A 27,531-nucleotide genomic window follows, 5' to 3' on the forward strand; every position below is an offset into this window, starting at 1 on the left:
AATTTCAATATATTCAGTAGCGTTACTATGGCATTCTGGAGTGCTGAAAAAAACCTTTGCTATGTCTTTAGAAACAAAAGCATAATGCTATCATTAAATCTACAGAATCAAAGTTATTTAAAAACACCAGGTCTTAAAAATGTGATTGTCAGAACCAAAGTTTGTCCATCAGCAAGTAAACTGCTGACACCAGTTTTTGCACAGTTGTCACAAAACAGAAAGTGCTATTTTATGGTAATAAAAATGTTAATTAGATCAACACATCAATAGCACAACTTTTTCTAAATAAAACTATTCCATGCAACAAACCTACTTTAAACAATACAAAAATGCAAGGATTCTCCTGTGGTCACTCCTACCTGAAAAGGGATTCTCGTGACAGCCAGATCTCATTCTGTTTCACGGTCTTCCAAGAGAAGAGCAGCAGCAGCAAAGCAAAGAGGGTTGGAACAGTAATTCTCCATTTATTTAGCCACGTAGACAGCTTTTTTAGACCGTGGACAAAAAGGATGCAGTACCCCATACTGTGGGAAAAAAAAAAAAAAAAGGAAAGGCAAAATGTACCTAAAGTTATATTTCAAGTGTCTGGTTTATATGCAAGACCATCCACTATTGCATTTATTACACAATTACAAGAGATTTTTGGACTAATGATTTTTCCTGGGCTAACAAACTTCAATTCACCAGCAGTTTTCCTCAAGTCACTACACAATTTCCAAATTAATCTAAATGATAGACCCGGATGCCAAAACTACAGTCACATACATAATATAACCCAGCATAATGGTAGCTTACACCAGCCACACAAGGCAGCTGCTTTTCTGAACAGCAAGCTAGGAAAGCACCATGTAATAACAGTAATACTGAGCATTACTGGAGCAGTGTGGAAATGACAGGCATTTTAACAGGGGGAAGTCTCCAAACAATCCCAGCGGTGGCTGCTATTAATTCCAGTTTACAAATTGTGCAGCTGAGGCAGGAGAGTGAGTGCGGCAGTCAATGCTGCTGCAGGAGCAGGTGACAGAGACCACCAAAAGGCACAAGTGCCTCTCTGGGTCCTGCACTTTTACATCAAGGCCAGCCCAGAAAAGCTGAGATGGGCTGGCAGATCTTCCTTGTTGCCCTCCCATGAACTGACACACAGGCATCTCCAGCCCCCAGCACTTCCATGGCTCCCCATGAATAACTACTGTGGCATTTTCACAAGCCAAATTTGGACTCAAGTCTTACTCCTGAATAAATTTACATTAATTCAGTAATTATTTACCTTAATTCAAGGGCTATGTTAATTCCTCCAATGATGTCCCTCTGAGCTGGAAATTCAGTGCTTTTGGTTGCTGTGCTTTTTATCACTAATTCTTCTTGTAATTTTTTACAAGGAATTTAAATTTCTATTGCTCAACAAATTTCATTAGCTTATCTAGAACTCTTCAGGTTACTCAGCAGCTGATTTAGTGTTAGACTTGAACCTATCTTAGTCCAGGTAGCTCTCCCTGGTGAAATAAGGGAGCAGAAGACTCTCAAATAACACTTGGGGCTGATCAATAAACATCAATAAACAGGGACAAAAGCACAGCCCTTCCCAAACACTGGCACCCCTTGAACCCCAGCTGAATCCATATTTAAAGGCAGGCAGATCATTGAGAGATCACTGCACCTGTCCACACTCCGGCCAGCCCTTTCCAGGCTTTCCTGGTCTGTACAGAGATGTTGAAGCAACCTCAAAGGTAAGAAAAACTAGGAACAAAATTCCCCTGTCAGAGGTGACCTTGCAGGCAAGCGTGCAATATGGTGAAAGTCAATGTGGAAATCAGAAAAAGGAAAATGCTCCATATTTAAGAAGCTCTCTGTGTGTTTCTTGGCATGGTTTCTCTGCCCTCCTGGAGAGCTGAACATTGCTATTGCTTAGGCTTCCCAAGGATGGAGAAGGACAAGAATTCTTCCTCTCACTCAGGAAAAAACCTGCCTTTGTTGCACTTACTGATTTGCATCACTGCATTGTCTCTGGAACAGTACAGGTGCCCTACAGAACACTGAGAGGACTACAGACATATGGGGCAAATCCAGAGACAACATCAGATCTGCTATCATTCAGAACTCCTTCACTGCTGCTTTTGAGCTCTCCCATTCTTCAGAAGTGGTTACCTATATATTTATGTCAATTATGCTTGCATTTTGCTGTAACACATTTCTTGTTGTACATATGCTATTTTTTCATTAACTCTTTTGCACATATATATTTATTGCACCTACATTAACTGCAACCAACATTTAGAACTATAGAGATGTTGATGCCAAACAATCCAGCCTTTAGTTACTGAACCCTACTTTAAAACCTCTGAAAAGCTAACATCAGTAATAATCCCTCCCTTTCCAACAAGAAATGCCTCAAAAGTCTGCAGACAGTTTTCACTCTGCTATTTTTCCTTTCCTCAATTTTATCCCTCCCTTGGAATTAATTATTTGAAATAAATATTATTTAATTGCTTTAGCACAAGGCCATTTTCAAAGTAATTTCCCTATACCTTCACATATTTAAGAACAGACCCTTCCTACAGAAACAAAAATGCAAAAGTCAATGTCTTGGTATTTATGTCAAATCCTGTCCCAGCTGTTGGGAATTTCTGCCTTAGCAGCAGTACTCAGTCTGAGGCACAGTCAGCATGACATTACACATCCTCCAGACCTCATGATCTGCTCTAAACAAAACAGAGTGTCCACACCAATGCATTAAAGCATCTGTCCAAAAACCATAATTATATTACTATTGTTTCCTAGTTCCAAAATCACAAAATCTGTCATACCTTACTTCACTTGTTTCACCCTAGACCCAACAGCCCCAGCACAGAAATTACCTTTATCACAGTGACCATTTTGAACCAGTGAAGCACCAAACTTGTGAATATGGAGCTGCTGCAGCAGCAACCTGCCCTGACAGTCACTGCACCTGGAGAGCCCCTCCCAACCCAGGTCCCTTGATCCCGACCTCCCCAGGCTTCAGAGGAGCCCTTTGAAGCTGCTCTGACTTTCATGCAGCCAGCAGCAGCCCCAGCAGTTGTACCCTGGTGCAAAGAGCCCGTGCAGGTGAGGATGCACTCCAATGATGAAGGGAACCTGCCAGGTAATGCCTCCTCTGTGGTTAATTCTGCTGTGACCCTGCCACTGCCTACAAACACAGAGAACATTTCCAACAGATTTGCTTTTCTTCTCTGAGTGATGGGGGACTTCACTCCATATCAAATCATGTTTTACTCACACACACAGGAAAAAAATTAAAAGAAAATTTCTCAAAAGGACCTTTCATCCAAGACTTGTTTGCTGCTTGAAAAACTTACCCTTAAGTACTACATTCCACACATCTCTGTTGCTAACTGCATATGTGTTGAGGCTGCAGGGTTTTGGGGCTGTTTGGTTTCTTAGTTAACTCTAGCATTTCCTAGGGAGGGAAACATTTCTCCTGAAGAGCTTTTCTCTCAGCCTTGCCACACAAGCGCTTTTCTGAAATACTGTGTAGCAAAACCAAAACAATAGGAAACAAGTAAAATCCCCAAACCACTTTCCTAAATCCATTTTCCACTAGATTATTGTAAAACTGCTAGGCTTTATTCCTCTTTTTTTTTTTTTCTTTTGGCTTTTGTAGGATAAGCAACAGCCTGCTCCAGCAGTGAGAAGTCTATGCCACCTTGGTCCCTGGGGTCCTGAGATACAGCCCACCAAGTTCATGTGGGCTCACGATGAGCATGCACTACAGGAGAACCTGTAACTTCAGGAATTCCATGAAGCAGCAGAAAAGCTGGGCAAATGGACAAACAGGCCAATGGTTTCATGATTCCTCACTGTTTCAGACCCCTGCAGTATTGAAGTGGCACTTTAGGCATGCCCTAAATCACAGCAAGGGCTGAGGGCCAGGCAGCCCAGCAGGGAAACCCTCTGTGCCACTGCCAGACTGCACACAGGGAGCTGGGTAATGACACATTTTTGTCCATAATTTCTGTGCTTTGTGAATATTGTTCCACCTGTGAGGAAGCAAAGTGAAAGGAGGCACAAGCAGATGGGAATGCAGTGGCATATAGACCTTATTTCCCATGGTGCTCTATATGCATTGCCCTATTAAAGCTAGAGCCAAAACAGCACATATTTAATATTTGCAAACACATCTTGGCTAATTAGATTGCAAATTCAACCTTTCCTTTGGCCATTACAGCTCCTTTCCCAAGGCAAGGCTGTTCCTGAGGATGCTTACACACAGCTCTGCTCTCTGTGGATCAGGTTTCTCCCTTTTCAGTAAAAGTTAGGAACAGTTTCACTGCATTTGGCTCTTGTGGTGATGGCATTTCATCAAAGCCACATGTGCCACAGCCCTGGATTATCAGGATGCTCAGCTATAGCAATCTGCCTGCAGCAGAAATCATTTTACCTCCTCCAGAAATTGCTTGGAGACCTGCTGCTGTGGAAAACTCCTGAGGAGCAAGGCATGCTCTGGTCATGCTTTCTGCTGCATTTTCCAGCTGTGGCTTTGCACAGTGCATGGTCAGAGCAGGCTGAGAACTGAAGTTCTGAGAGAACCAGCCTGGACACCAGCAGCTGCAGTTCCAGCCTCTTCTAATTCACCCAGGCAGGGCAGTATAAAGGAGTTTAAAAAAGGTGGGAGAAACTATGCAGAAAAGATGCTTTCCTCACACTTTTTAATGGTAATTTTGTGGATGTCAAATCTTGTGAGCTAGCTGCTTGGGGTTTTTTTAAAACTGATTTAATCTCAACTACACAAACGTAAACTTGGAGTAAATCCACTGATTTCATCAAAGCAGTTACTCCAGATTTCATAGCTCAGCCTAGATAAGAATCCAGAGGCATCCATGCATACATATCAGTTTGGGAAAGAGTTGCCTACAAGCAGCCTGTGGAAGCATGGAAGAAACACTGCCACGTTCAGGGGCTGCTAATGCAACAAAAGGGATTATATCAAAAGTATACTGAGACCAGAAAATACACTTGGCTTCAACATTTCACCCAGGAGGCTCTTTCTGGGCTGCAAAACTCCTTCTTGATTTCCAGCACTTATTTAAGATGACTCCCTCACCCTCCATAAAAATCAGCCTTCGCTTCCAAGCTGCTCTGAGGCAAGTTTAACCCTTGTGCTCTTGACTAAATGCATGATGCCCTTCAGAGAGCAGCCAGCACAGAAACACTCTGCCTGCTGCCAGTTCCAAATGCTGAACACAAACACTCGGATTCTCTCACTTTTAGAGCTCCCCACAAGTTTCTAAGCCTTAGCACCACACATATATTACCTGGTACAACACAATTTACATGCTCCTTGCGAAAAACGCCAATCACTTGTTTTTAATTTTTAAAAGTTTAATAGTAATAAAATGGCTAAAAAAATAGTAACACAATTAGAGTAATAACAATTTGGACAAATTGAATTAGGGCAATATGAGACAACAGAGACAAAGAGTTATGGACGTCCGGGTACCTTTTTCTGGGCAGCACAGGCCCAAAAAGGACACCTGTTAACAGAGGATTAACCTTTAAAAACAACAGCCTGTTGCATATTCATACACCTCATACATGATGCATAAATTCCATTCAAACACAGGATTCTGTCTGGTCATCCTCAACTTCTTCCTCTGAATCCTAACAGCACCTTCGAGGCGGGAAGAAGTTCATTTCTGCTGATAAGAGAGCAATAAATTCATTTTCTCTGAAAGATTCAGGTGTCCTGTGGCTGCTATCTTGCTGTGGGTCCTTTCTTTAAAAAAAGTATCCTACATAGCATTATTTCTACTTTAACAATTTTTATAACCTAAAACTGTATTTAACACACTACTTAAGAGAATTAATACAGCATTGCTTTCTAACACAACACATACAACATTCATTTTAATATTTGGGAAAAGCCAATCATAAAATACATGCATTTTTCACACTCCTAGTCCCAGCTACTCCAGCTCTGCAGCCTGAGCAGAGCAAAGGCACTGAGAGGAAGAGCAAATGCAGCTGAAATGCAGCTTGCAGGCAGGGCTGTTGCTGCAGGGGAAAAAAGCCAGTTCATCCCTGCAAAACTCATCGGCTCTGCTCACACTTCTCTAATGGAGAGTAATTGATTGCAAAAAGCACACTTGGCATGCCCTGGGGGCTGCTCCTGCCTCACTGCAGCAGCCACATGTGGAAAGGAGTGCTGGCAAAAATCAGCACAGCCACGGTGGTTCTTTCTGCCCCAAAAAGCACTCAGGCACACAGCTCCAGCGATGAGCTGTGCTGCCAGAGTAGCAAAGATGCTGCTTTATGAAAAATGTCAAGTTTTTCAAGGTTGGAGCTGTTTGGGCCAGAAGGAATTCTGGCCTTTGAAAAAGAATGTTTCCATCTGGTTCCATTGAGGTTGGAAAAGACCTTCAGGATCAAAAAAAAAAAAAAACAAAAACACACACACAAAAAAAAAAAAACCAAACAAAAAACCACCAAACATTTTCTGAATCACCCAAAAGATCCAGAAACTCAGAAGCTGCGACCCTTGCTGCAAACTGGATCACCTGGATTCAATGCACTGTGCCAGGTCAATGTGAGACCTGGGCATGCAGGTGGATCCACATGTACGGTTTTGAGTCCTCAAAATTCCTCAGCCATCAGAGCCCATGTGCTGATCTGGAATAACCACACTGCACTGGCCCAGATTTTCCTGAAATTCAGAGAAGTTTACCTGTACTGCCAAGTTTGCTGCTGGATTGAGACTTGGCCTCACCGCTGGTACAAGGGTAGCCTAAACCCAACAAGTTACAGGCTAGAAAATGTAGCAAAAGTGCAAGCATGGCCTAGGTCAGGTCCAGATCAAACTGCCACCACCAAGTGCTCCAGCAGGGCTTAGATCAGCACTATTTATCCCAAAAAGGTGCTGGGGTGTGTGGCAGATAAACCTTGATGTCCCAACTCTCAGATGGGTGCCCCCTTCCAAAGGGGCAGTTCTGGTTTGCTCTCCCCAACCATCCTTTTTGTTGTCCATCCCCTTTTGACTGCAAGCTTTATATTGGGTTGGAGAAGTCTTTTGTTTCTAATATTTTTGTCTAAAGCTTCACTACAGTCAGCACACCTTGGGTTAACTACAACAAGGTATTTTTCAGAGGATGATGTGAGTATCAAAGTACCAAAACTTGCTCAACTAGATGGTACTAGAAGGGAAAAATCTGTTTAACAATCATGTTTTGGATTAAATGTCCAAAGACAAGGAGGATGTGGGGTGTGTCTCTGTGCCACAGAGTAAGCCAGCAACATTCACTGGTATTGAGTTTTGGGAGCAATGGGAAAAGCATTGTTCAAACTGCCCCTCAATCAGTAAGGCTGACATGGAATTGATATACATTTTCTTGGTCACTAGAGGTTCTGAAAGACTTCAGGAAGACCATCAAGATATAATAGTTGCCAAAAAATCACTGGGAAAAAAAATCTCTACAGCTCCAAAGTATCAGTGTGACAACCAAGAACCAGTAACATACTTAACTTATATTGAGCCTGCTGAATAAAATACCAAATTTTCACTGGAATTAAGCAGGCTTTTCCTGGAATAAAGTCTGCGGGTCATAATACAAAGATATTGCAAACTATAAACACTGGAAGAGTATATCTAACTTGGAAAGGTACCTTATGAGTTAGTGCTAAGACTTTGTCACTGGCTCTAAATTAAAATCTATGCAGGCCTGTACTAAAGGTACTTAGACATGATCAGCCAAGTAATCAAAATGATTTACCTATACTGGCAATGTGATCCTCCAGGCAGAACATGATGTAATTAGAGAAAATGCAGGAACTTCTCCTTATTAGAGAGAAAATACGGACTAGAAATTAATGATTTCACTAACCCTTGAATAGCTATTCAACATTTGGATGCATTTCCCCTTCCTTCCAAAAAGTCATGTGATAAACAAACCCCCATCATTAGAGTGTTTGAGTCCAAGATTTCACATCCAACAGATTTCTACCTGAAATATTTACAGGTAATACAGAAACCTTTCAGGTTTCTCATTCTATATGAATTATGGAAAGAAAATCTTTTATAAATGAAAAATCCAATATAATTCCATGAGGATTCCACAGAAATTTCACTACATCTTATATAATTCAGTGGAGATGGGTCTGCATGCTAGATTTAATTTAAATACTATCATAACTCCTAGAATTACATAACAGGAAATAATTTCGCACGCAGTTCCATCACAAGTCTCCAAAACCTCCAAAAATATAAAAATATTATCTATTAAATTTCACAAGGCATCATCTTAAGGCCAGCATATTACCTTGTAAATAAGACTTCCACTTTTAATCAACATGGCCAAGTAGATTACTTCCACAAGATGACATTAACCTATTATTTTGAAAACCAATATCTTTACCTATCTCTATTATTTTCAAGAGCAGAATAAATGCATTTGAAGGTTTTCCTTTAGGTTAATCTATCACAACAAAACCAGAACTATTTCCACTATAGCCATTAGTGCCCATAACTCCACAAAAATATAGCTTTTTCCTGTACATCCCCAGAACACATTTCTCAAAAGCATGTTTTAAATTTAGTTAAAATAACTCAATACAGCAGCCTAGACCAAACATGCCATGAGCTCATCTTTTTCAGTTTTGCACAATCATTTCAGTTTTTTATTCCTACATCTTGACTGCCTTTTGCCAAAATATATGGCACTGGCATCTCAGCATTTCTTGCCTGCATTAACAGAGGTTGGCTGCTTTGATTTCTCCTTGAAGTGTTTAACAGGGACGGGGCAAGCCTCCAAAGGCAGGGGCTGGAGTTCGGACACGCATCTGCAAGAGAGCTGCTCACAGCATTTAGCCTTTATTTCTCATTTATTAATGAGAGCTCTCTCTGCCCCCTTTTGAAGGGCAGAGTGGAGTTATTATCCCTGTTCCACAGATGGGGAAGCAGCACTGGGTCCCTTGTCCCAGCTGAAGTCCCAAGCACCTCGCCTCCAGCCACTTTTTGCAGAGTGATGCTCAAATTGATACCCTGCAGAGGGGACAGAGGCATCCCTCACAGCAAACAGGGACTCAGCTGGGGCTGCACTCTGGCCTACTGCCAACACATAATGGTCTCCCATTTCCCTCCCAGTGCCCTCAGGTGTGCACCTGAATTACAGGGAATATAATCCAGCTCACTTCTTGTGAACTTTGGCTGCCCCGTGGCCCCCGCAAGAACAGCAGCAACAGAGCAGGCAGTGAAATCATGTCTGTTCAAGGAAATGGAACAGGTGTAATTTGGATTCCATGTACAAATCCCAAATGATTTGTGGGCTTAACATAAAAACTGGCAAAATGCTTAATTGTGTCATTGAATTGAGATCAGGGAGAAGATAAACTGGCTCCACTGAGCCAGCGAGACTTTCACTGCTGGCTTTGCTGGGTCAGTGTTTGACTCCAAATAAAAAGAGAAGCTTCTTCTGTAAATCAGATGATCCTTTACAGGATCTGATCTAATGCTGAAAGAATTTGGAAAGGCAAACAGAAATTCAGCTCCTGGTGAACTTGTAGCTTCAAATGACAATAAAGAAAGGAGTGGCACAGGAAACTGAAACCCCATTGCACAACTGCTCTTTGGGAAATAAGGATAATGTGTAGTACATGACATGCTCCCAGGAGAGAAGCACCACTAAGTGCCATCCCCAAGTGGTTGCCTTGTAAGCACTGGGCACTTCTGCTCAGAAATTATCAGGTTCATAAAAGTCACAGATGATTCCACCACATACCAGGTTCCTTCTTTCCCCCCCTCCAATTATATAAGTTACTAATGTTTGGGATTACACCAGCTGGAAAAAATGCATTAGCTCAAAGGATCAAAAACATGCTCTATGCAGAGGCAAAAATTCATATGGTCTCTGCTTTGCTACAACATGAGGAAAACTTTACCATGATGTGTTAATTTCTTGAAAAATACAAGTGGGCTTTTTCCTGGGTGATGGCTTTCTTGCAGATTTTTAAGATAGATGGTGAAGCAAATGCCATCCTGTATACAGCAGTGATCTCATCTCCCAGTATTGTCAATTAGGGTTGCAACATCAACTCCTGATATAGTGAGCAGCTGGCCAAAAAACCTGACAGCAACCTGTAATTGCCTGTGCTGGGAAAGAGTAACTGCACCCTGCAACCCACTCACTGCAATACCCACCAGGAACAAGCGGCCATAAAAATGGGGCAGGTACCACTGGATTGCCTGTTGCTTTCAGCAAATTGGAAATAACCCACAGAGTGATGTTTTGGGTGATTTGTTGGTTCATTTGAGGCTCTGAAAACAGCTAAAGTTGTCCAGCTCGGACACAACAGCTCAGCCAGGAGCCACAGCTATCAGGGAGCAGTGAAAGATGAGCAAACAGAAATTGCTCTGGTAGGAGAGGTCTGGTCCCATGAGGAAAGGGCAAGCCCAGCTCAGTGGGAATGTCAGTAGAGCAGGCAGCTCCTGGATGGGCCAAGAGTTTGTATTGCTGCTCCTGTTCCTGCACACTAAAGGGCCACACAGGGGAAGAGCTGCTGCTCCTGCCTGGCTACAAACTGCTCAGGACTCAGAAAAACTGCCTGCCCTCAGCCATTCTGCAGTTCCAAACAATTATACTGTCTGTGGGGTTCTGAGCAGCATTTGTATTGACATTCTGAAGAGGGGAAAAAACTATAATTTAAGTCTTTCACTGACTCAGCTTTTTAAGTGATGCCACGCTGGAAAACTGGCCTAGAGAGCTGTATCCTGTTCATCACTCCCTAGGTATTCTACACCTTTTGACCTCCTGAAAACAAGTTTTCCCATCTTACACACAAGAAAAAACAAACAAACAAGCCAAATTAAAAGTTAAAAGACAAGAAATTGTTTTCCAATTGAGTTTTTCAACCTAAAGTAATACTATTATTAAAAATACCTAATTTAAACGAGTAATTCCTAATTTAAACGAGTACGCTTGTAACCTTCAAATGAAAAATAAACACAAGAAATATTTTCTCCAAATATTTCTGTTTAGCTGAACACAATTAAAGAAAACATCCAAGCATTCTGACATAGTTTGTATGCTTCTCCCCTGAGGCAGGGCTGCAGACAGAAGAGGAATTGTTCCAAATACCCATCAATCCCCAAAAGGCAAGGCCCAGCCATATAATTAGACACTGAGCAAAGGGTTTATTTCTTTCTTCTTTCTATTTATAATATCTTTTACATAAATCCTTGGGTCCTTACTTAACTTTTATTGAAAAGAAAATGCTTGACATTTTCCCCAGGTACCTACTGAGCACCACTGAATCAGGACTTCAGGCTGTGACACACATACTCCACTGTCCCAGCCATAAAAATGCAAGTGCCACATCCATAAATATCAATAAAAGGCTATTGCTTGAAACAGAGAGAGCAAAGTGCCTTCCAGCATAAGCCCAAAAACACAGATCACCAAATCCCCTGAATCTCTTTGAGGACTTTTATCTAAATAAAACTGCATGGCAACCTCTGACTTGCTGAGTTTTAGAGACTGAAGGGCAAAGGATAGGAAAACCCCTTTTCAAGACGTAACTTGAGAAAACTGCTACAGGCTGTTCTAAATAAAGAACACGAGCACTTCCTTAGCCATCCTTACTAAATTGCCATCCTCCTGAGGGAAAAAGCAAAACAAAACAGAATGACATTGTGTTGCCATAGTCATGAATGTTAGAAGAAGTTCCCCTCACCATCCCTGCAATTTTGGACCTGGAGATGCCAGAGATGCTCAGCTCTGTCCAGATCATTTGGCAAGGAAGTCCCCACCTTTGCCAGGCACTGCCAGGGTCTGCCTTCCCTTTTCATGCCAGCTACCTGCCAGCCTGGGCTGGGAGCAAAAGCAAATGTTGCAAAGCAGGACAGGAGTGATCCGAGCCAAATATGAGATCCAGGGACTCTGACACAGACTTAATCCTTCTGCCTCAGTCTTTCTAATTGAAAAAAAAAAAAAAAAGGTAGCAACTATCAATCACCTACTTTGTAGGTCATATATTTGCAAAGCCCTCAGGGAGATGAAAAGCATTATACAAACTATATGCACACATGTTAACGCTGATTAATTTTCTCTGTGCAAACATACCCTTTTTTCTTCTTCATTGCCCCTCCTCTCATTATATCAGCAGCCTCATCTGGAGGAGGACGAGGAACTGCTGACAGCTGAAGTATTTTCCGCAGTTGTTCTTTTGAGATTCAGAAATGCAACCACTCAATACAGCCCTGTGTTCAGCTGACTGTTTCCTTAATAGCTTTGCTCTTTCATGTGTTTCCTCATTTTCTGTTACATGAATTTAAAGCAATCTGATTTCCAAGTTAATTTGAAATGATGCAGGATCCATTAGTTGAGGGTATCATTTGCAAAATAACTCTGAGAGACAACTTTCACTCACTACACTTTCAGGTGTGCCCTCAGCTAACAAAGGCAGGGCTAGTGATGTGAACAAAGTCAGCAGAATTCAACCTAAAAAGCATGTCTGTGTACAGAGGCACAGGGATACAGCCCAACTGCATAAAAGCCTTATAACACTTGCAATAGCTCCTCCACAGCCTGAGGTTTATACCAATGAGCAGCTTTTTTGTGACAGTGCTTACACCAATGACAATCAGAATATATACAGCTTTTCAAAAGACTATCTGTAAGCAGTTTTCTTAGGATGTTTGGCTGCACAATTCATGAGGAATAGAATTTAAATGTTCTGTGGAATGAAACTTCTGTTTCAGTTGTCACAAAGTAACCCAGGGTGAAACTGAGGATTTCTGTTTTGCCATCAGCTCGGCAATGGCAGTTCCCGTGTGATATAACAGAGGCTGCTCCCCTGCACCAAGGGTAGAATTGGGATTTCTAACTTGCAGCATCCAAGACAAAACATTTACTTATAGAATAAACTACACTGGCCCAAGTTTCCCAGAGCTGCTGTGGAATTTCCCTCTTTGGACTCAAAGCTGTTTGTACCTGGTCCCAGACAAATGGCTCTGCTTGCCCAGAATATTGGGACCAGATGACCTCCCCAGGTCCTTTCCAGCCTCACCCAGCCTGTGTTTCTGTCAAATGGGCAATGGTCTGGTGCATCTTGGATGGATGGCCTCTGAGTGCCACTGCAGCCTCTGATGTGGACACTGGAGATGTCACAAGTGACACCTCAAAGCTGTCCCTGCATAAACGCAATCAGAAGAACCCAGACAGCTGAAGTGGCAATTGTTAGAGGCTGGAAGCTGAGGGGAAATTCAGAGCACTGGCTGAGGGATGGAGAAGTGGCTGGATTTTCCTCCTCTTGTTCACCAAGTGCAAATCTCCACTCTCAGATGTGTCTGCAATCAGTAGCCCACAGGCAGGAGCCCATGTGCATATCCCACAACTGAATCCAGGAGCCTTTTCAGACAGCAAAGTCTGCCTTGTATTTACTGACCACCTAATGGAGTGGGAAAGCTGAACAGGAACCCAATAAAAACATGACAGGCTAATGTTCCAGCTGCTGTCTTTAAGATAAAATCATTAAGGAATTTAATTTGATTATGCTACCAAGAGTCTTGGAGGACAAACCTCAAGAAACAACACCCCATCTCTGTATTGAGCTGTGTCAAGCACACACACAAAAAAACCCCTGTGTTTAAAAAGAAAACCAAGGATTTTGAGTAGCTTTGCTCCTGCCAAGCAATCTGCTCTCAGCTGACTAGAAAATCTCTCATGCTGTAACACCAAAACTCCCAGGCAGAGAACACACTGACTGGCAATATAATGTTTGAAGTACTTAAAAGGGAAGAAGCAATCATGCCTGCTTTCAGAAAATGAGATGGTGGTCTCATTAGCAAAAAAAATTCAATTGCAATAGTTACCTCGGCATGTAAAGGACTCGCTCTGCCACCACAAATCCCACCCTGAAGAAGAGGTTGCTGGCTGGGATGAATGGGAAAACCAGGAACAACAAGCCAACCAAAACTTCTTTGTGTTCCAGTTTCTGCAATAATACAAAATTAAACAATATCAACTAAAAAATCCAATTTGATTCACCTCTAACTTCTTTGAGGGTCATAAAAAAAGCAACTTAGATTAACATTTCGCATGTTTTTGCATTTAAAAGAAATTTTTACGAGACACATAATTTTTTATATTTATGCACTCCTGGTGCATCTAATATGCCCAGAAAGTGCACAAACACTACCCACTGTGTCTATTATTACCCTTGGTATCTTTCCCAAGGTCAGCTCTACTATATGCATGGCACAGCTATCACCTAAGATATAACTCATATTGGTAATATGTAAGTACAGAGTTGTGTGAATGTATACATTAGCATGTCTACGACAGTGTGACTCTACGTAAATACACAAATGCATATCACATACACACAGACTGCTGTGTTCAATCCTAAATGTTTACAACAGAGAAAAGGCTGTTCAATCAGTCACATTTTGTGTAAAGAAAACTGGCCCTAAGTGACACATTAATGCAGTCATTTTATCTCTTTCAAGGAAAATATCTACACTTGAAATGATACTTTCGCACACAAGGTCTCCACAGTCATACAGAGTCAGAAATCTGAGACATGCTGCATGCTAAAATTAATGTTTTTCACTTGAGCTCAGTTAATGCCCTCCACTTGTACTCACTTTAATGTTAGCTGACTCTTTGAGGAGGAATGGGATTACCACATGCAATTCAAACCAAGCGTGATCCGTGGGGCCAGCCCAGGGATGCCGTGGTCCTGCCATGGAGACACCCAAGCCTCCTGAGCAAGCTGAGTTTCAGGTTTAGCTCCACTGCAAGAGGGTAAATCAGCTCTTGCTTCTCAAAGAGTGGCACCAGGATAGAAGTGTAGCTTCAGGCCTGTTCAATCACCCAGGCAGACATCTGTGCTCTCCTGGCTCAGACGCTGTGACCGTGGTCACAGGGGTTTTCAGGTGAAGGGAGAGACGAGAATGTTGACTCCATGTTCAGAAGGCTTGATTTATTATTTTATTACATATACATATTACATTATAACTATACTAAAAAGAAAAAGAAAGCAAAAGGTTCCTCAGAAGGCTAAGCTAAGAATAGAATAGAAAAGAATGATAACAAATGCAGTTGGCTTGGACAGAGACCAAGAGCCAGCTCTGCCATGACTGTGGTCAGTAAATCCAAACATCTACAGGAGACCAATCATGGATCCACCAGTTGCATTCCACAGCAGCAGATAACCATTGTTTACATTCTGTTTCTGAGGCCTCAGCTCCTCAGAAGGGAAAAATCCTAAAGAAAAGATTTTTCACAAAGATGTGTGTGACAAGATGCTGCTTCTCACTGTCTGCAGACACCCTGAGAAGCTCTGTCATGCCCAGAAACAGATGCAACCAGAATCACTTAATGGTTGCTGCACTTTCTAATTGTTGTGGGCAACTGCTCAATTTTGGAGAGCAAATTGACTTCTCTTTACCAGAGGGAGCTACATTTAGAAATGCTGCACAAGATTTTTGAGTAGAGAAATGGAGTCCCATCAATGATGAGGGGCCAAGCAGTACACACTGTCCTGCTTTTGCACAGACTGCAACTTGCCACTGGCCTAGACAGTGGCTGAAATTCAGGAGTTCTACTACTAAAATATATTCATCCTATTCTGTGGGAAAGACAACGGGTCTTTTCTGTGGGTACCAAAAGCAAGGGGACAAGTCAGGAGGCTCTGATGTCACTGTAGAGGAGCTAAACCACAGGATCATAAAAAAGTGCACAGATCTCTCCTGGCTCAAAGAAGAATCATGAGGCAGAGAGAGTAGCAGAATTCACATTTCCAGACTTCTTTATCAGTATGTGTTTTAAATAGCACCACAGTTATCTATGGTACTCCTATTACCCACTTTTTCAGTATCCTGGATTCACAGTTACTAGTGCCTACATGCAGTCACAACAGCATCTAAAGTACATTATTTTCAGAGCTGAAGAAGGAGACATCAATCCATATTGATGATGAGGAGAGGTGCCTGGTAATTACAGCAGAAAATTGAATTGGGGGGGGGGGGGGGGGGGGGAAGGATTAAAAATTTCTTCTCAACTCTGAATCAAAATTACCAGTTCTAGCTCAGCTTCAACTTCCCTCCTCACCCAGATCTCAAAATATACTCCATTTTTCTCCTGCCATTTGGCTCTTCCTTTCCACTTTGCCTGGTCTGATCATGGTGCCCATCTTCTGCTACCACTCTACCCCAGGGGTTTGACACTAAGGATCAGGAGGCAAAACAAGGTATGCTGGGCCAAATACAACATTCTCAGCCCCTAAGATACACATTTGCTTTCAAACAAACCAGCTTTCTCTAGTTGTTGATCATTAAATCAATAATTGGGGAAACAATCTCTAGTTAAACATCTCTAGGAAGGATATGGTGTCATTCAAGGCTGCAGCACTGCAGATAAGCAAAAGAAACTGAATGCTAGAGAAACACAAATAAAACTTGTTCATCAAATGACAAAGAGGAAAATGTGGGAATTAGCTTAGCTAAAGGATCAAATGGCTCTGCATGCCCTTTTTCTCCCCAGAACAAGTCACAGCTGAATGCTAATGCCATTGAGGGCTGCCAGCTCAGTCCCTCGGGCAGGGCTCAGAACCCAGCACACACAAACCAGCCTCATGGAGCAGCAGAACCCTCCATGGTGCTCCTTATTGCTGCAACAAAAACCACCTGGCAGTGCCCTTTTTAAAGCTTTCCATTAAGGCAGAGGCCTTTGGGAGGAGCTGGTCCTCAAAGCCCAGGCTTCAGCTGATTTGTGCTATGTGTGGTTGTGCTGTGAGCCACTCATGGGGCTGCAGGAGCAGAGGGCAGCAGCACCTCCCATGCAACACAAGCCATAGGAGATCCCCTCCATGTGTTTTTCTAAATAAAACAAATCCAACCTATACATAACCTGTTCCATTTTCCTGGCAAAGAAATAAAAGAAATATTAGGACCATTTCTTTGGTTTAACTACTTTGGTCATATGATCCCACTTGAGATAGCTGAGGTAAAGGTGTCAGAATGAGCATCTTCCAGGTGCCCAGAGCAGTAGTAAAAGCTTTTAAAGAGTAATAGGCAATTGTGTTTGTCTTGCTTTCTCCTTAAAATAAAATAGCTAGGGCTAGAAATTATAGATCACTGCATTCAGAGAGACAATTCCTTTCCCCTTAAAGACAGTGCTTCCTTTTGGAAATACAAAGCTTGTCTTTCTGTCACTGTAGTCTCTGGTGGGGAGAGGGGAATCAAATCATTTGAATTAACTTCAGAATGATTTCTCTTGTCAAAGACAAACCAACTTCAAATCAAAACAGCATTTGTTATAGTAAATAGCTTGGTGGGAGGGAGGAGTTTTGAAATTCACATCTAACTCATCACAATTAGGCCTTCATTATACTGTAACAAAAAAAAACCCCACCAATAAAACAACAAACTAAACCAAAAAATATTTTAAAAAGAACTTTCTAACTTTTATTTCACAGACTTATTAAACAACTAAAGAAAACTATTTCTCCCAAGGGCAATGCAAAAAAAGCGTCCCACTGTCTCAAACAGAATATCAAAGAATCACTCCAAGGTCAAACATGATCAATACAACCAAAAATCTCAAAAATAGCTTCCTTAGCAATCTGGGGGGAAAGGAAGAAACTCTAGAATTTATAACTGAAGAGATCTTTCCATTTTATATCCCATATTCCACTAAAGCACAAGTCTTGTACGAGGCAGAGCCCTCTAAGTGTGAGTGCAGGAGGAGCACAGATCACTTCAGCATTACTGCCATAACTGTGGCCTTGCATCAGTGAATTCCTTACTCCTGCCCTGGAGGAGGCATGGTCTGAGGTGCCAGATCCATGAAGTCTGCACTGTGCTGACAGGACTGATGTTCACCTTGCCTGGCACCTCCAAGGGCTGAGGCACTGGAAAGCAGAGCTGTGAGGACAGCACTTCTCCTGGCTGGACTGAGCTGCACCTCAGGGAAGACAACAGCTGGGCAAACAAATCCAAGCAAATTCCATTCTGTTCTACCTCAGAATGTTTCTGAAGGTGTTTATACGTGCTTGCCTGTTTGATGGAAAGGCAATCAAACGAGTTTAATTCCTTCTTCTAACTGTTTGGGTTTTTTTGAGAATGAGACAAGTGTCACCTCTCCAACATGTAGATCCAACAGCTCCATGGAGTAAAGATCTCCTTCCTACCAAAGGCATCAATCCCTGTGACAGAGAGCTCTGGATGGCCCAGTGCAGTGAGATGTTCTGCTTGGAACACCTGACTACATGTGCAGAAAGCTGCATCCAGCAAAGCTGGTAGTGCACAGCTGTACCAAAGCAATGATTGCTATTACACATTTTCAAACGCTTCCAGGCCTGAGAGGTAAGTGCATTATCCATCAAAAGAGACACAGAGACTCAGAGAAGCTGCATGACTCTCTGCAGACCACAGGCAGAGGATGGCACTTCTTCAGTTTATTCCTAACATCCATTTGTACAAACCCTAAGTGCAGACTGCACACAACCCTGTTTCATCTATTCCTGCTGTGCCACTCTCTCTAGTGGCTCAGCAATGTGACTCCTCAACAGCCTGCATCAAACCACTGTGAGCACCTCACCTGGCAAGAGGTCAGCATCTGCAAACACCCACTCCTGCACTTTCCCCATACACAGCATTAAAGATAAAAGAGATGGTGTAAAAGCACATCAAACTCACTCTCCATTCATGCATAAGGTGATAAAAAGAAAGCATTAAGCTAATCAGGAATTAACCCTAGGGATTGATTCCTTCAAAGGGAAAAAAAAAAAAAAAAACAACTCTGTGGTTGTAAAGCTGACAGGAGCTGTGGGTGTTTGCAGGTCTCACCTGCCTGGTGCACATACAGATGGGCCATGGCAGAGCTGTACCACACTCCATGCACCATCAGCATTGCTCTCCTTCAGGACACCAGCAGAAACCTGGATGGGACACACACACCTTGATCTACTGTGACCAAGCATCAGGGCACTGTGGTTATTTCACTCTGCTGCCTGTGCCACTGCTTCCAAGTGAATGATGCCAAAAGTCAGGTGTCAACAGATGGTCTGAAAAACTCAAGCATTTGGTAAGCTAAAGGTAACTTACCAGCTTCAAAACTGCCTCAGACACCTGTCTTAATCAGCTTGCTCCTAGAAAAAGAGCCACAAATTCTGTAATCACTACACTTCATTACGAGTTTTATTTTCTCATCTCATTAAAAAAAAATTAAAAATCAGCATCTTGAGTAGCACCAGCTACTTGAATGCCAGGCTTAGTAACTCACTCATTTCCTAAAATAACTAAATTTCTCTTGGTGATCATCTAGTTTTGATAGAAATAGCCATGGATTTCTAATGCTATTTTGATAATCACTGCTGACTGTGTATTAACTACCTGACACAGTGACACTATTTCAAGCATTTGGCAACAATAGAAGCTACATACCAGTTCACCAGCTGCAGCACCTCTTCAGGAACTGGTGCAAACATACACCAGAAACTGAAACATAGAGTCAGAATCTGAAACCAAAACCCTAGAAAGGAGCACTGGCTTCCTCACCCAGGATTATCTGAAGAGAAATCCTTGGCACACATCTCAGACCACCCTAACAAGATCATTCCCTCTGTTTCCACAAGGGAGAAAGTCCTGGTCTGTACCAGGTAAAACAGCATGGTTTTCAGAAATGCTGAAAATGCCTAAAAACTTTACCTGCATGAGAATTGTGGGTGCTCAACACCTCTGAAAATCTGATTTGCAATTATGAAATTAAAGTAGAAAGCAGTCCTTTCCCATTCCCATAACAGGGTACAGAAATACATCCCATATAATTTCATATTTTATATTAGCATCTCAGAGTAAAATTTTGATATCCACTATTTTCTTTTTCCCTGTAGAAGACAGCTACCCATCCATTCAGCTGTGTGTTTATGGTCTTTCTCACCCAAGTTTCTGAAATTCCCTAAGATATAAGCTCATTTTCCCAATCCTTAATCTCTGCAACCTCTAATTCCACTTGACAAGCCCATTTGAGCTGGATGAAGAAGCACACAAATCTTTGAAAGAAAAGTGGAACATTCCAAAAGGAAATAGGAAAATCAACAAATTGCTCCAGGAATTAGAATAATCCTTTTCACCTTGTGGTTGCTTTTCATTCTGTGACTGCAGGCTGCTTGACTACGTGGGGAAAACAAAAAAAAAAAACAACAAAACAGGTAAAATTCAATGCACAAATTTGCAGTACTTAAAAGCACGATCTTTGGAAAAGCAACTTGGTTCATGGTGAATTTGCTCTTGAGAAGGTAACATGGAACAAGAGGAGCCTAACAAAAAACAAAACCCACACAGCAGCTTGGCACCCCAACGTTTAACTGAGGCCAAGCAGCCACAAGGAACACTCATTACCCCTCCCAGCTGTAAATTTCCTACTCCTCATTTCACTACACTCTCCTGCTCACCCCTGCTACTGTGCCATTTCAAAACCTTTCAGCTCTGAGTGGGCCTTGAAACACTGACTCAAATCAGAAGAAGAAAATGGCAGAATAAAGGAGTAATTCAGCCTTAATATGCTGAAAATGGCAGACCTCCTTGCCCCCTTGATAATTACCTCCACCACCACGCTGCAGGCAGTGAGAGCCCATTTGGTGAGATGCTGAACATATTCATAGGGAGCCAAATCAGAGCTGCTTCAAGCTGTGGTTATATTTACCCCGAGCACCACGCTCCTAACCTGCTATTTCCAAACATCCACCGCGCAAAAGAAAATCCGACACGCAAGGTGTGTTTTGACAGCTCGTGTGGCTGCCTTTTTAACCCAAAACAGCAGTCACATGCAGACCAAGGCAGCTTTTCCCTTTTAGTCTGTCAGCTGGCCCAGAGAGCTCCCTGGGAAGGCTCCCCTGCTCCTGCCAGCCCCACCAGGGACCTGCACGCTGTGGATGCAGCTGCAGCACTCGATGGAACAGAAATGCAGCACTCAGTGAGCTCAGGGTGCCTGCAAGGGGCTCCCCCCTTCCTCCAGATCTCACTGAACACTCTTTCTGGCTTATTACTCTCCCCCTGCAGCAAATATTAACAACAGAAGCAGCACAGGAAAAAACTCGCTGCAAAAGGATTAAGAACATCAGTCCTGACCTTCTCTCTGTGTGGAAGGAATTCAAGTGGCCCTCAGGAAAATGAAAGCAGGATTTATTTTAAATGGACCTTTTATGGAAATGACTGTGGTTTCCAGCTCGTCAGATAGACTCCATCAATAAATAGCCTTATTCACCTTGCTGTGCCTTTGAAGCAGGTATTGTTCTGGAAGTGTTGTGGCATATAAATTTTGCTAGGCATACTTTCTAACTATGCTGGTACTGCTGTAGAATATTAGAAAGGCAATTGTTCCCCAGAAAGGTCCATAAGCTGTGATTTATTAATGAAATGCCAAACCTGGGAAACGAGGCAAAGGTCTCATGAGTGCAGGGTAAAGTAAATAGCATGACAAAGTACACATAATGAGTGCTAGCAAAAACAACAGAAACATGCACACAAAGAGAAGATGCAAATGCATTCCTCTCCTGGATGGTACTGAACGTTGTCAGCCAAGAAATTTAGTCTGAAAGTCACTGAAGAATATGTTCAGATGCTATCCACACATATAATCCACCAGATAAATGGCAATATGATGCCAATTACAGCACGAAATAAAGTCATCACAATATGGTATAAAATGCCTTGTCTTGGCTAAGAAGCACCATGCAGGGAAATTCAAAGAGGCAGCATCACCTTTAAAATTAGCTCTGAAATAAAAAACAACCAACTGTAGCATATGAGAGATCAGGATAATACATATGTCAGTCACATGCCATGAATATAACCTGAAAACCATCACAATTTCCTGTACCATATGTAGCCACATCACACAGAACAGCCAAGCACGTTCTCTAAAAAAGTTATATATATTTTTATATATATAATATATATATTATGGTATATTATATATTTTTTAATTGATGTGAAACGTCAGTAGCATTTCCTCCTCGGACAAGAGCAAACTGCTGCACATCATTATGTGCTCCTGCTGAAGGAGCAGAAGGTGCTGTGAACCACCAGAAGGCACCTTGACAATGCTGGTCACAGGTACAAATGTGTGAGGGCTGTCAGTATGAGGTGCAATACACTCCCACACTCCCCCAGATTGCCCAGGTGCAAAAGCCACTGCTTCAAGTCAGTTTTCCAGATCACCCCACTGAATTAGCCCATTACACACACGAGTTTTCCCACTATCAGCCCTCCATATGTCAGGTACCACAGGGAAAATGGAATCCCATCCATCACGTGCTCTGCACACATAAATTCACAGCTAAAACTGTGGGACAAGCTGCTAATTAGGCAGCGACCTAAAAATGCCATGCAGAGTGGAGCTTCAGACATCTGAAGCGTCTTCCTTTCATGCTCATTGAATTATTATGACATGTCAAAGAAATAACTGTCATCCTGATGATAATGCCAAGAACTGTCCTCCCTCCAGTTCACCAGGTGCTCCCTGCATCTTCCAGCAAAGAAAGGCAGTGCCATGGGCCCTTGGCTACCCCAGTGGCCTTCTGAAGCACCAGATTATTTCTCTGACCTTGTGACTGGCATGCTCAACATCCACTGAGAGAATGCCTCATCCATTTCCTGGCACCTCTGTAATCCATCTGGAAGTCACACCACAACTGTTCCTCATAGCCAAGGCTATCTTTGACAGTGAACAATAAATAAATGCCATCCTCTTTTCCCAACCATTAAAATCCCTCCAGTGTGCAGGCATTTTGAATAGCACCCCCAGCCTTTGCCACATCCCCAGCACTGCTTGAAGCCTGTGTGAAAGGACATTCACTGCAAAGAGTTGAGCAGAACAGGTCCTGCTTGGGGAGCTGCTCAGAGGGAGCTCTCCAGCAGGTAGGTGAGAGGGATTCCCACTATACAGGAGAAACAACCCAGAGAATGGAAGTTATACCCAGTTAACAAAGCCAATTTTTAAAGTGACCTCCTCGTTAAGTAAAGAGGAAGACAACAGTAAAGGATGATCTCAACAAGCAGGATGAGAAGGGAGGCTTCTCTCTCCAAACAAACTGGAGAGCTGCCTTCTCTTGTTTCTGCAGTTTCCATCACTAAATCCCCATCTAGTAACAGCCATGTTCCAAGGAAAGCACCCAAGGGTAGAAATCTTCCACTGTTTCTCTTTCTGAGGTATAACAACATTCACAAAATGAAACAAGAAAGCTTTGTGCCTTAGATGTCCTTTATCAGCACCACACACACATGCCCAACAGAGTTATTACCCTAATCACAAACGTCAACAAATTAGCCCTGGTTAAAATTCAATGGCAACAAAGGCAGAAATCCAATCCATGCATTCTCCAATTACAACCCACACAAAACATTCTGTGAGTCTCCTGTGAGTCTGTGTTGTGGATGCACACACATCACCTCTTGCCACTGAAAATCAGTTCAGTGTTCACTGGACCAAGGTCTTCACTGCTGCCAAAACAATTTCCACCATTTCCATTCTCTGTGCAGCAGAAAGGAAAGCAATGGTGCCACTGAAAACAAATATGAGGTTTCATTCTTTCTTACCCCTGCACACCTACACTCTAAAGGGAGAGGCACATAGACTGCATGCCTGTTCACTGTACAATCATTCCTCAGGAAATTGCAAGGTACCTCTTCCAGGTGAGACCTTGCAATGAAAAAGGAGAGAAAAATGGCTGCTTTCTGTGTGCTTCCAAAAGAAAGCAGAACATCTTACACTTTACCAATGTGAGAAATCAACTGATATATCTCGTGCTGCCTCTAAGCTGCAAAGCACTGAGTAATAGCTTGTCTGGGGCTGGACTGAAGGATGGTCCTTCCTGGGGGAAGCAATGCCCTATAAAAGGCCACTGCTGCTGCATTTGGAAAGATGCTTTCCTAAGACCCCAATACAATGAATTGTGCCCTGTGCCCTGAACTCCCCTCTCCCTGTTATAAAAGGCATTGTTTGAAGTCAAATGGCATCATTTATTTCCAGGAAAACTGCTGCTTCCTGTTTGCCTTCCTCAGTAATTCATACCACTCAGCCCAACACAACCATCTTCATACCACTGAATGGCAGTACCATAATTCAGAAATTGTGGGAGTTGTTAAAAATAAAACAGAAAATAGCTTCAGAGACATAGAATTTCCTGAAAAGCAAAATTTTCCAATTATACTTCTAATTATGTATGTACCTATGTGCCATCCCTCAAAGTGTTCAAGGCCAGGTTGGATGGGGTTCTGAGCCACCTGGTCTGGTGAGAGGTGTCCCTGCCCATGGCAGGGAGGTTGGAACTGGATGGTCTTTGAGGTCCCTTCCAACCAAACCCTTCTGTGATTCCATACCAAGGGCTGAGGGAAACACATCCAAGGTGATCCCCAGGAACCATCACCAGCTCCATGCTCACAGCAGGTTTGCTGGAGGCTGCAAGTGCTCATGAGAGCACTTGGTCAGGATGGTTCTAGTTTTACTGGATTAGATCACTTTAGATCAATTCATTCGGTGTTTGGGGTTTTCAAAGCTAAACACAAAAGAATCTTTAAGATGAATTTCAAAGCCCAAATTCAGTGCCCAAAGAGCAAAATTCATGTTGTTGAACATTAACAGTGGTCAAGAGCAAAACTGAACTTCTCACAAAAAAATTACAATTTGCAGTTTCAAATTAAACAGTGGTATTCATAAATCCAGAGTGAATTGTTCTTTTTTAAAAAGTAATAAAAATATGATAAAATCTTTTTCAAGAAAACCAACAGTATTAATCCTACATATAGTTCTGACAGCAGGAGAAGAAATAAAAAGCAAACAAAACTTCAATGAACATGGAATAAGATTTTTCAGAAGTCTGCAATCCTGGGCTAATGAGAATTTTATCATTAATTTTCTTGAGAACAGGATTAGGTCTAATACAAACAGTTCTGAATATTTCTAGCAGTGAGTAATGAAGGCAGGATGAACATGAGATGATGTACAACCTGCAGGTAGAACTGGTGAATACCTAATAGGGTGTTTTCCCATATTTGCCATACAGCATCTGTGAATGTATTATCTAAATTAATAACTCTGCAGCCTCAAACTGTTTTGGTTCATTTTCTGTTTCTTATCAGGAGCACAGGGAAGACTGCCAGGGTAGACTGAAAATGTACATGATCTGCACATTTTAGCATAACAGGTATTAAAAACCTGGCACCCTTCAATTATGCTTTTCAGCCATACACACATTTAAGGAAACTTTTGTACTATTTCCAAAGTGACTACTGACACCTCTCCTAAAGAAGCTTCCACAACTCAACTGAAAGAGAAACAGCTTGTACCTCCCTATGATCCACAAAAAAGACCCTTCTATGGAAGTGCATATCTGACTTCTGACAAGGCTTATACAACCTCACTTTCACTTCTGCAATATGATTAACAGTATCTCTGAAATGCTGAATTGGGAAGTATGGCTTACCAACTGTATTATTTACGCTAAAGAACAATTTCCAGGTCATTTCCAATTTCCCACATTCCATTACTCTGCTGACAAAAAAAATCTCCTCATCAAGATGTATGCAAGGTTTAGGTTTTAGAAGCATAGCAAAAGGGCAAATAGAAGAATTGATTTTATTTTCAAGTCTCTGCAAATGACAGTTCCCAGTCCTGTCTGAAGTAAGTGACAAAAAGCTTAATGATTATGGGAGAGGCAGAGATGCTTAAAAACTTCAGTGGGGTTTGGATCATTAACAATAATTGAATGCAGGAATCTGGGCCAAGTTTCACCCTCAAATCAGACCAATTAAAGACTGAGACATTCAGCTAGAGAGACATTTTCATCAGTTGAGCTTGCCTGCTTTAGTTATTACTGGAATGATTTTTCACCTCACTCCACTGCATTCCAGTAGAAAACATGTGCTTACCAACCATCTCATCTGAAGACCAGGAAACAAAACACTTTTTTCTTTATTTTCTTTTAGGTTGTATTGCATGGTTTTTGGTGTTACCTTGAATGCAGCAATGCAGTGTAGGCTGAGCAATGTCATCACCAGCAGCAGGAACAGCGTGGCCAAGTTCCTGACATCCCAGATGGACTCCACCAAAGGGATGCTGCCCACCTGCCAGTCGTAGCACAGGGTGATCGGCGCCAGCAGCAGCCACGCGTTGAAGGCCAGAAGGTAGGAATAAGTTAAAAACCTGCAAAGGAAAACAGGTCATGTAACACAAGGAATGACTGCCAGCACAGGAAGCATCCTCCTTTGGCATTTACCACATACCACACAGGGGGAGGAAACAACAAAAAAAACTAATCAACGTCACTGCACCAACAGGCAGCACCACACCTCTTTGCAAACAGAGATGCTGCCATAGGTGAGGAGCACTTCAACAGGTCATTTGAAGAAATAAGATCAGCAATATTTACATGTTTCTATGCACCAGCCTTTGGAAAACTAACAGAACTTCAACTCCCATTTGAATGTTAGATTTTTGAAGTGACTTTCTGCCAGTTTAAACAATAAATTAATAACTACACAGGTACATACATATATATTGAACTTTTACACACTTCACTGCATCACTGCTGCAATACAAAATATCCTTTTAGCTGTGTTTAAATTGCAATTTAGAATTCCTTCTATCTGCACAACCTGGAGCAATTAAAGTCAGACCCTTTTCTCTTTGCAAATCAAGGAACAGGGAGAAAATACAGAAGAAAGGAGTGGCAGAGTGATTCTTAGCTGATCCCATCACAGTCTCTTAGGGCTGGGGCCAGATTGCATGAGATGTGCCACAGAAGTGATGGGCAAGTAGGGATTTCAAATTGTCGTAATCTTCAATAATTGTTATTCTCAATAGAGAGGAAATTAATGGGGAATGGAAATGGGGAGAGTGCTCCCCTCTGGGAAGTATGTAGAGCTTTCAAAGGACTAAAAAAGAACAGCATGTGTGCCACTGGGTTAAAGAAAAGAAGAAAAAAAAAAAAAAAAAACCAAATCAAACCAACATCCCTCTCTGCCCCAGGCTTTTGCTTCTTGGCATCTACTTGCCAAAAAGTGCATCTAAAGTTGAAATAGTTTTAAGTACAAGAGACTGCAGATTGATTATTCCAATAATTGTGAAGTCAACCAAGTAAAATTGTGACAGCCTTCAAAGAGACAAACCCATCCTTTGCTTGCAAATGGAATAGTCCAAATTGTACACAGCACCAAAAATGGCAAGTACTCAAAAAAAGGAAAGAATTACATTCTATCCTGCACAGGATTTCTTCCATCTGAGCGTGCTTCGGCAGCTGTTATCACACCCAGTTGCCATGGTACCTTGCAGGTTTATTAAAATGGTAACAAAGGATGGCAGAAATGTCAAGGCATGTAGACAGAGGATTGTCTCACTTGCCACTTACAAACATGGTCCTTTGTGGTCAAAATGCAGCCCCTTACAACAGCACTTAAACATCAGATTTGTGGCAGAATGGTAGGACACTGAAGCTAAGCGTGACTCCAGGCAGGAAGTTCCCAGATGGGTGTTGGGCCCTGAATTTCTGTGAAAACACACT

The 27,531-nt window shown here is 42.2% G+C and overlaps 1 protein-coding gene across 1 annotated transcript in view; it reads right to left on the bottom strand.

The window, feature by feature from the left end:
* Window positions 1-27,531, bottom strand: part of TMTC1 (transmembrane O-mannosyltransferase targeting cadherins 1) — a 143,140-nt gene that overhangs the window by 50,089 nt on the left and 65,520 nt on the right. The window contains exons 8-10 of the mRNA XM_058022907.1: window positions 25,985-26,174; window positions 13,838-13,959; window positions 360-524 (exon numbers count right to left, since the gene is read on the bottom strand). Of these exons, the coding sequence (XP_057878890.1) occupies window positions 360-524; window positions 13,838-13,959; window positions 25,985-26,174 (477 nt within the window). The remainder of the gene's footprint in view (window positions 1-359; window positions 525-13,837; window positions 13,960-25,984; window positions 26,175-27,531) is intronic.

The sequence above is a fragment of the Melospiza georgiana genome, chromosome 4 (genome assembly GCF_028018845.1).
Source record: "Melospiza georgiana isolate bMelGeo1 chromosome 4, bMelGeo1.pri, whole genome shotgun sequence".
Classification (NCBI taxonomy): Eukaryota; Metazoa; Chordata; class Aves; order Passeriformes; family Passerellidae; genus Melospiza; species Melospiza georgiana.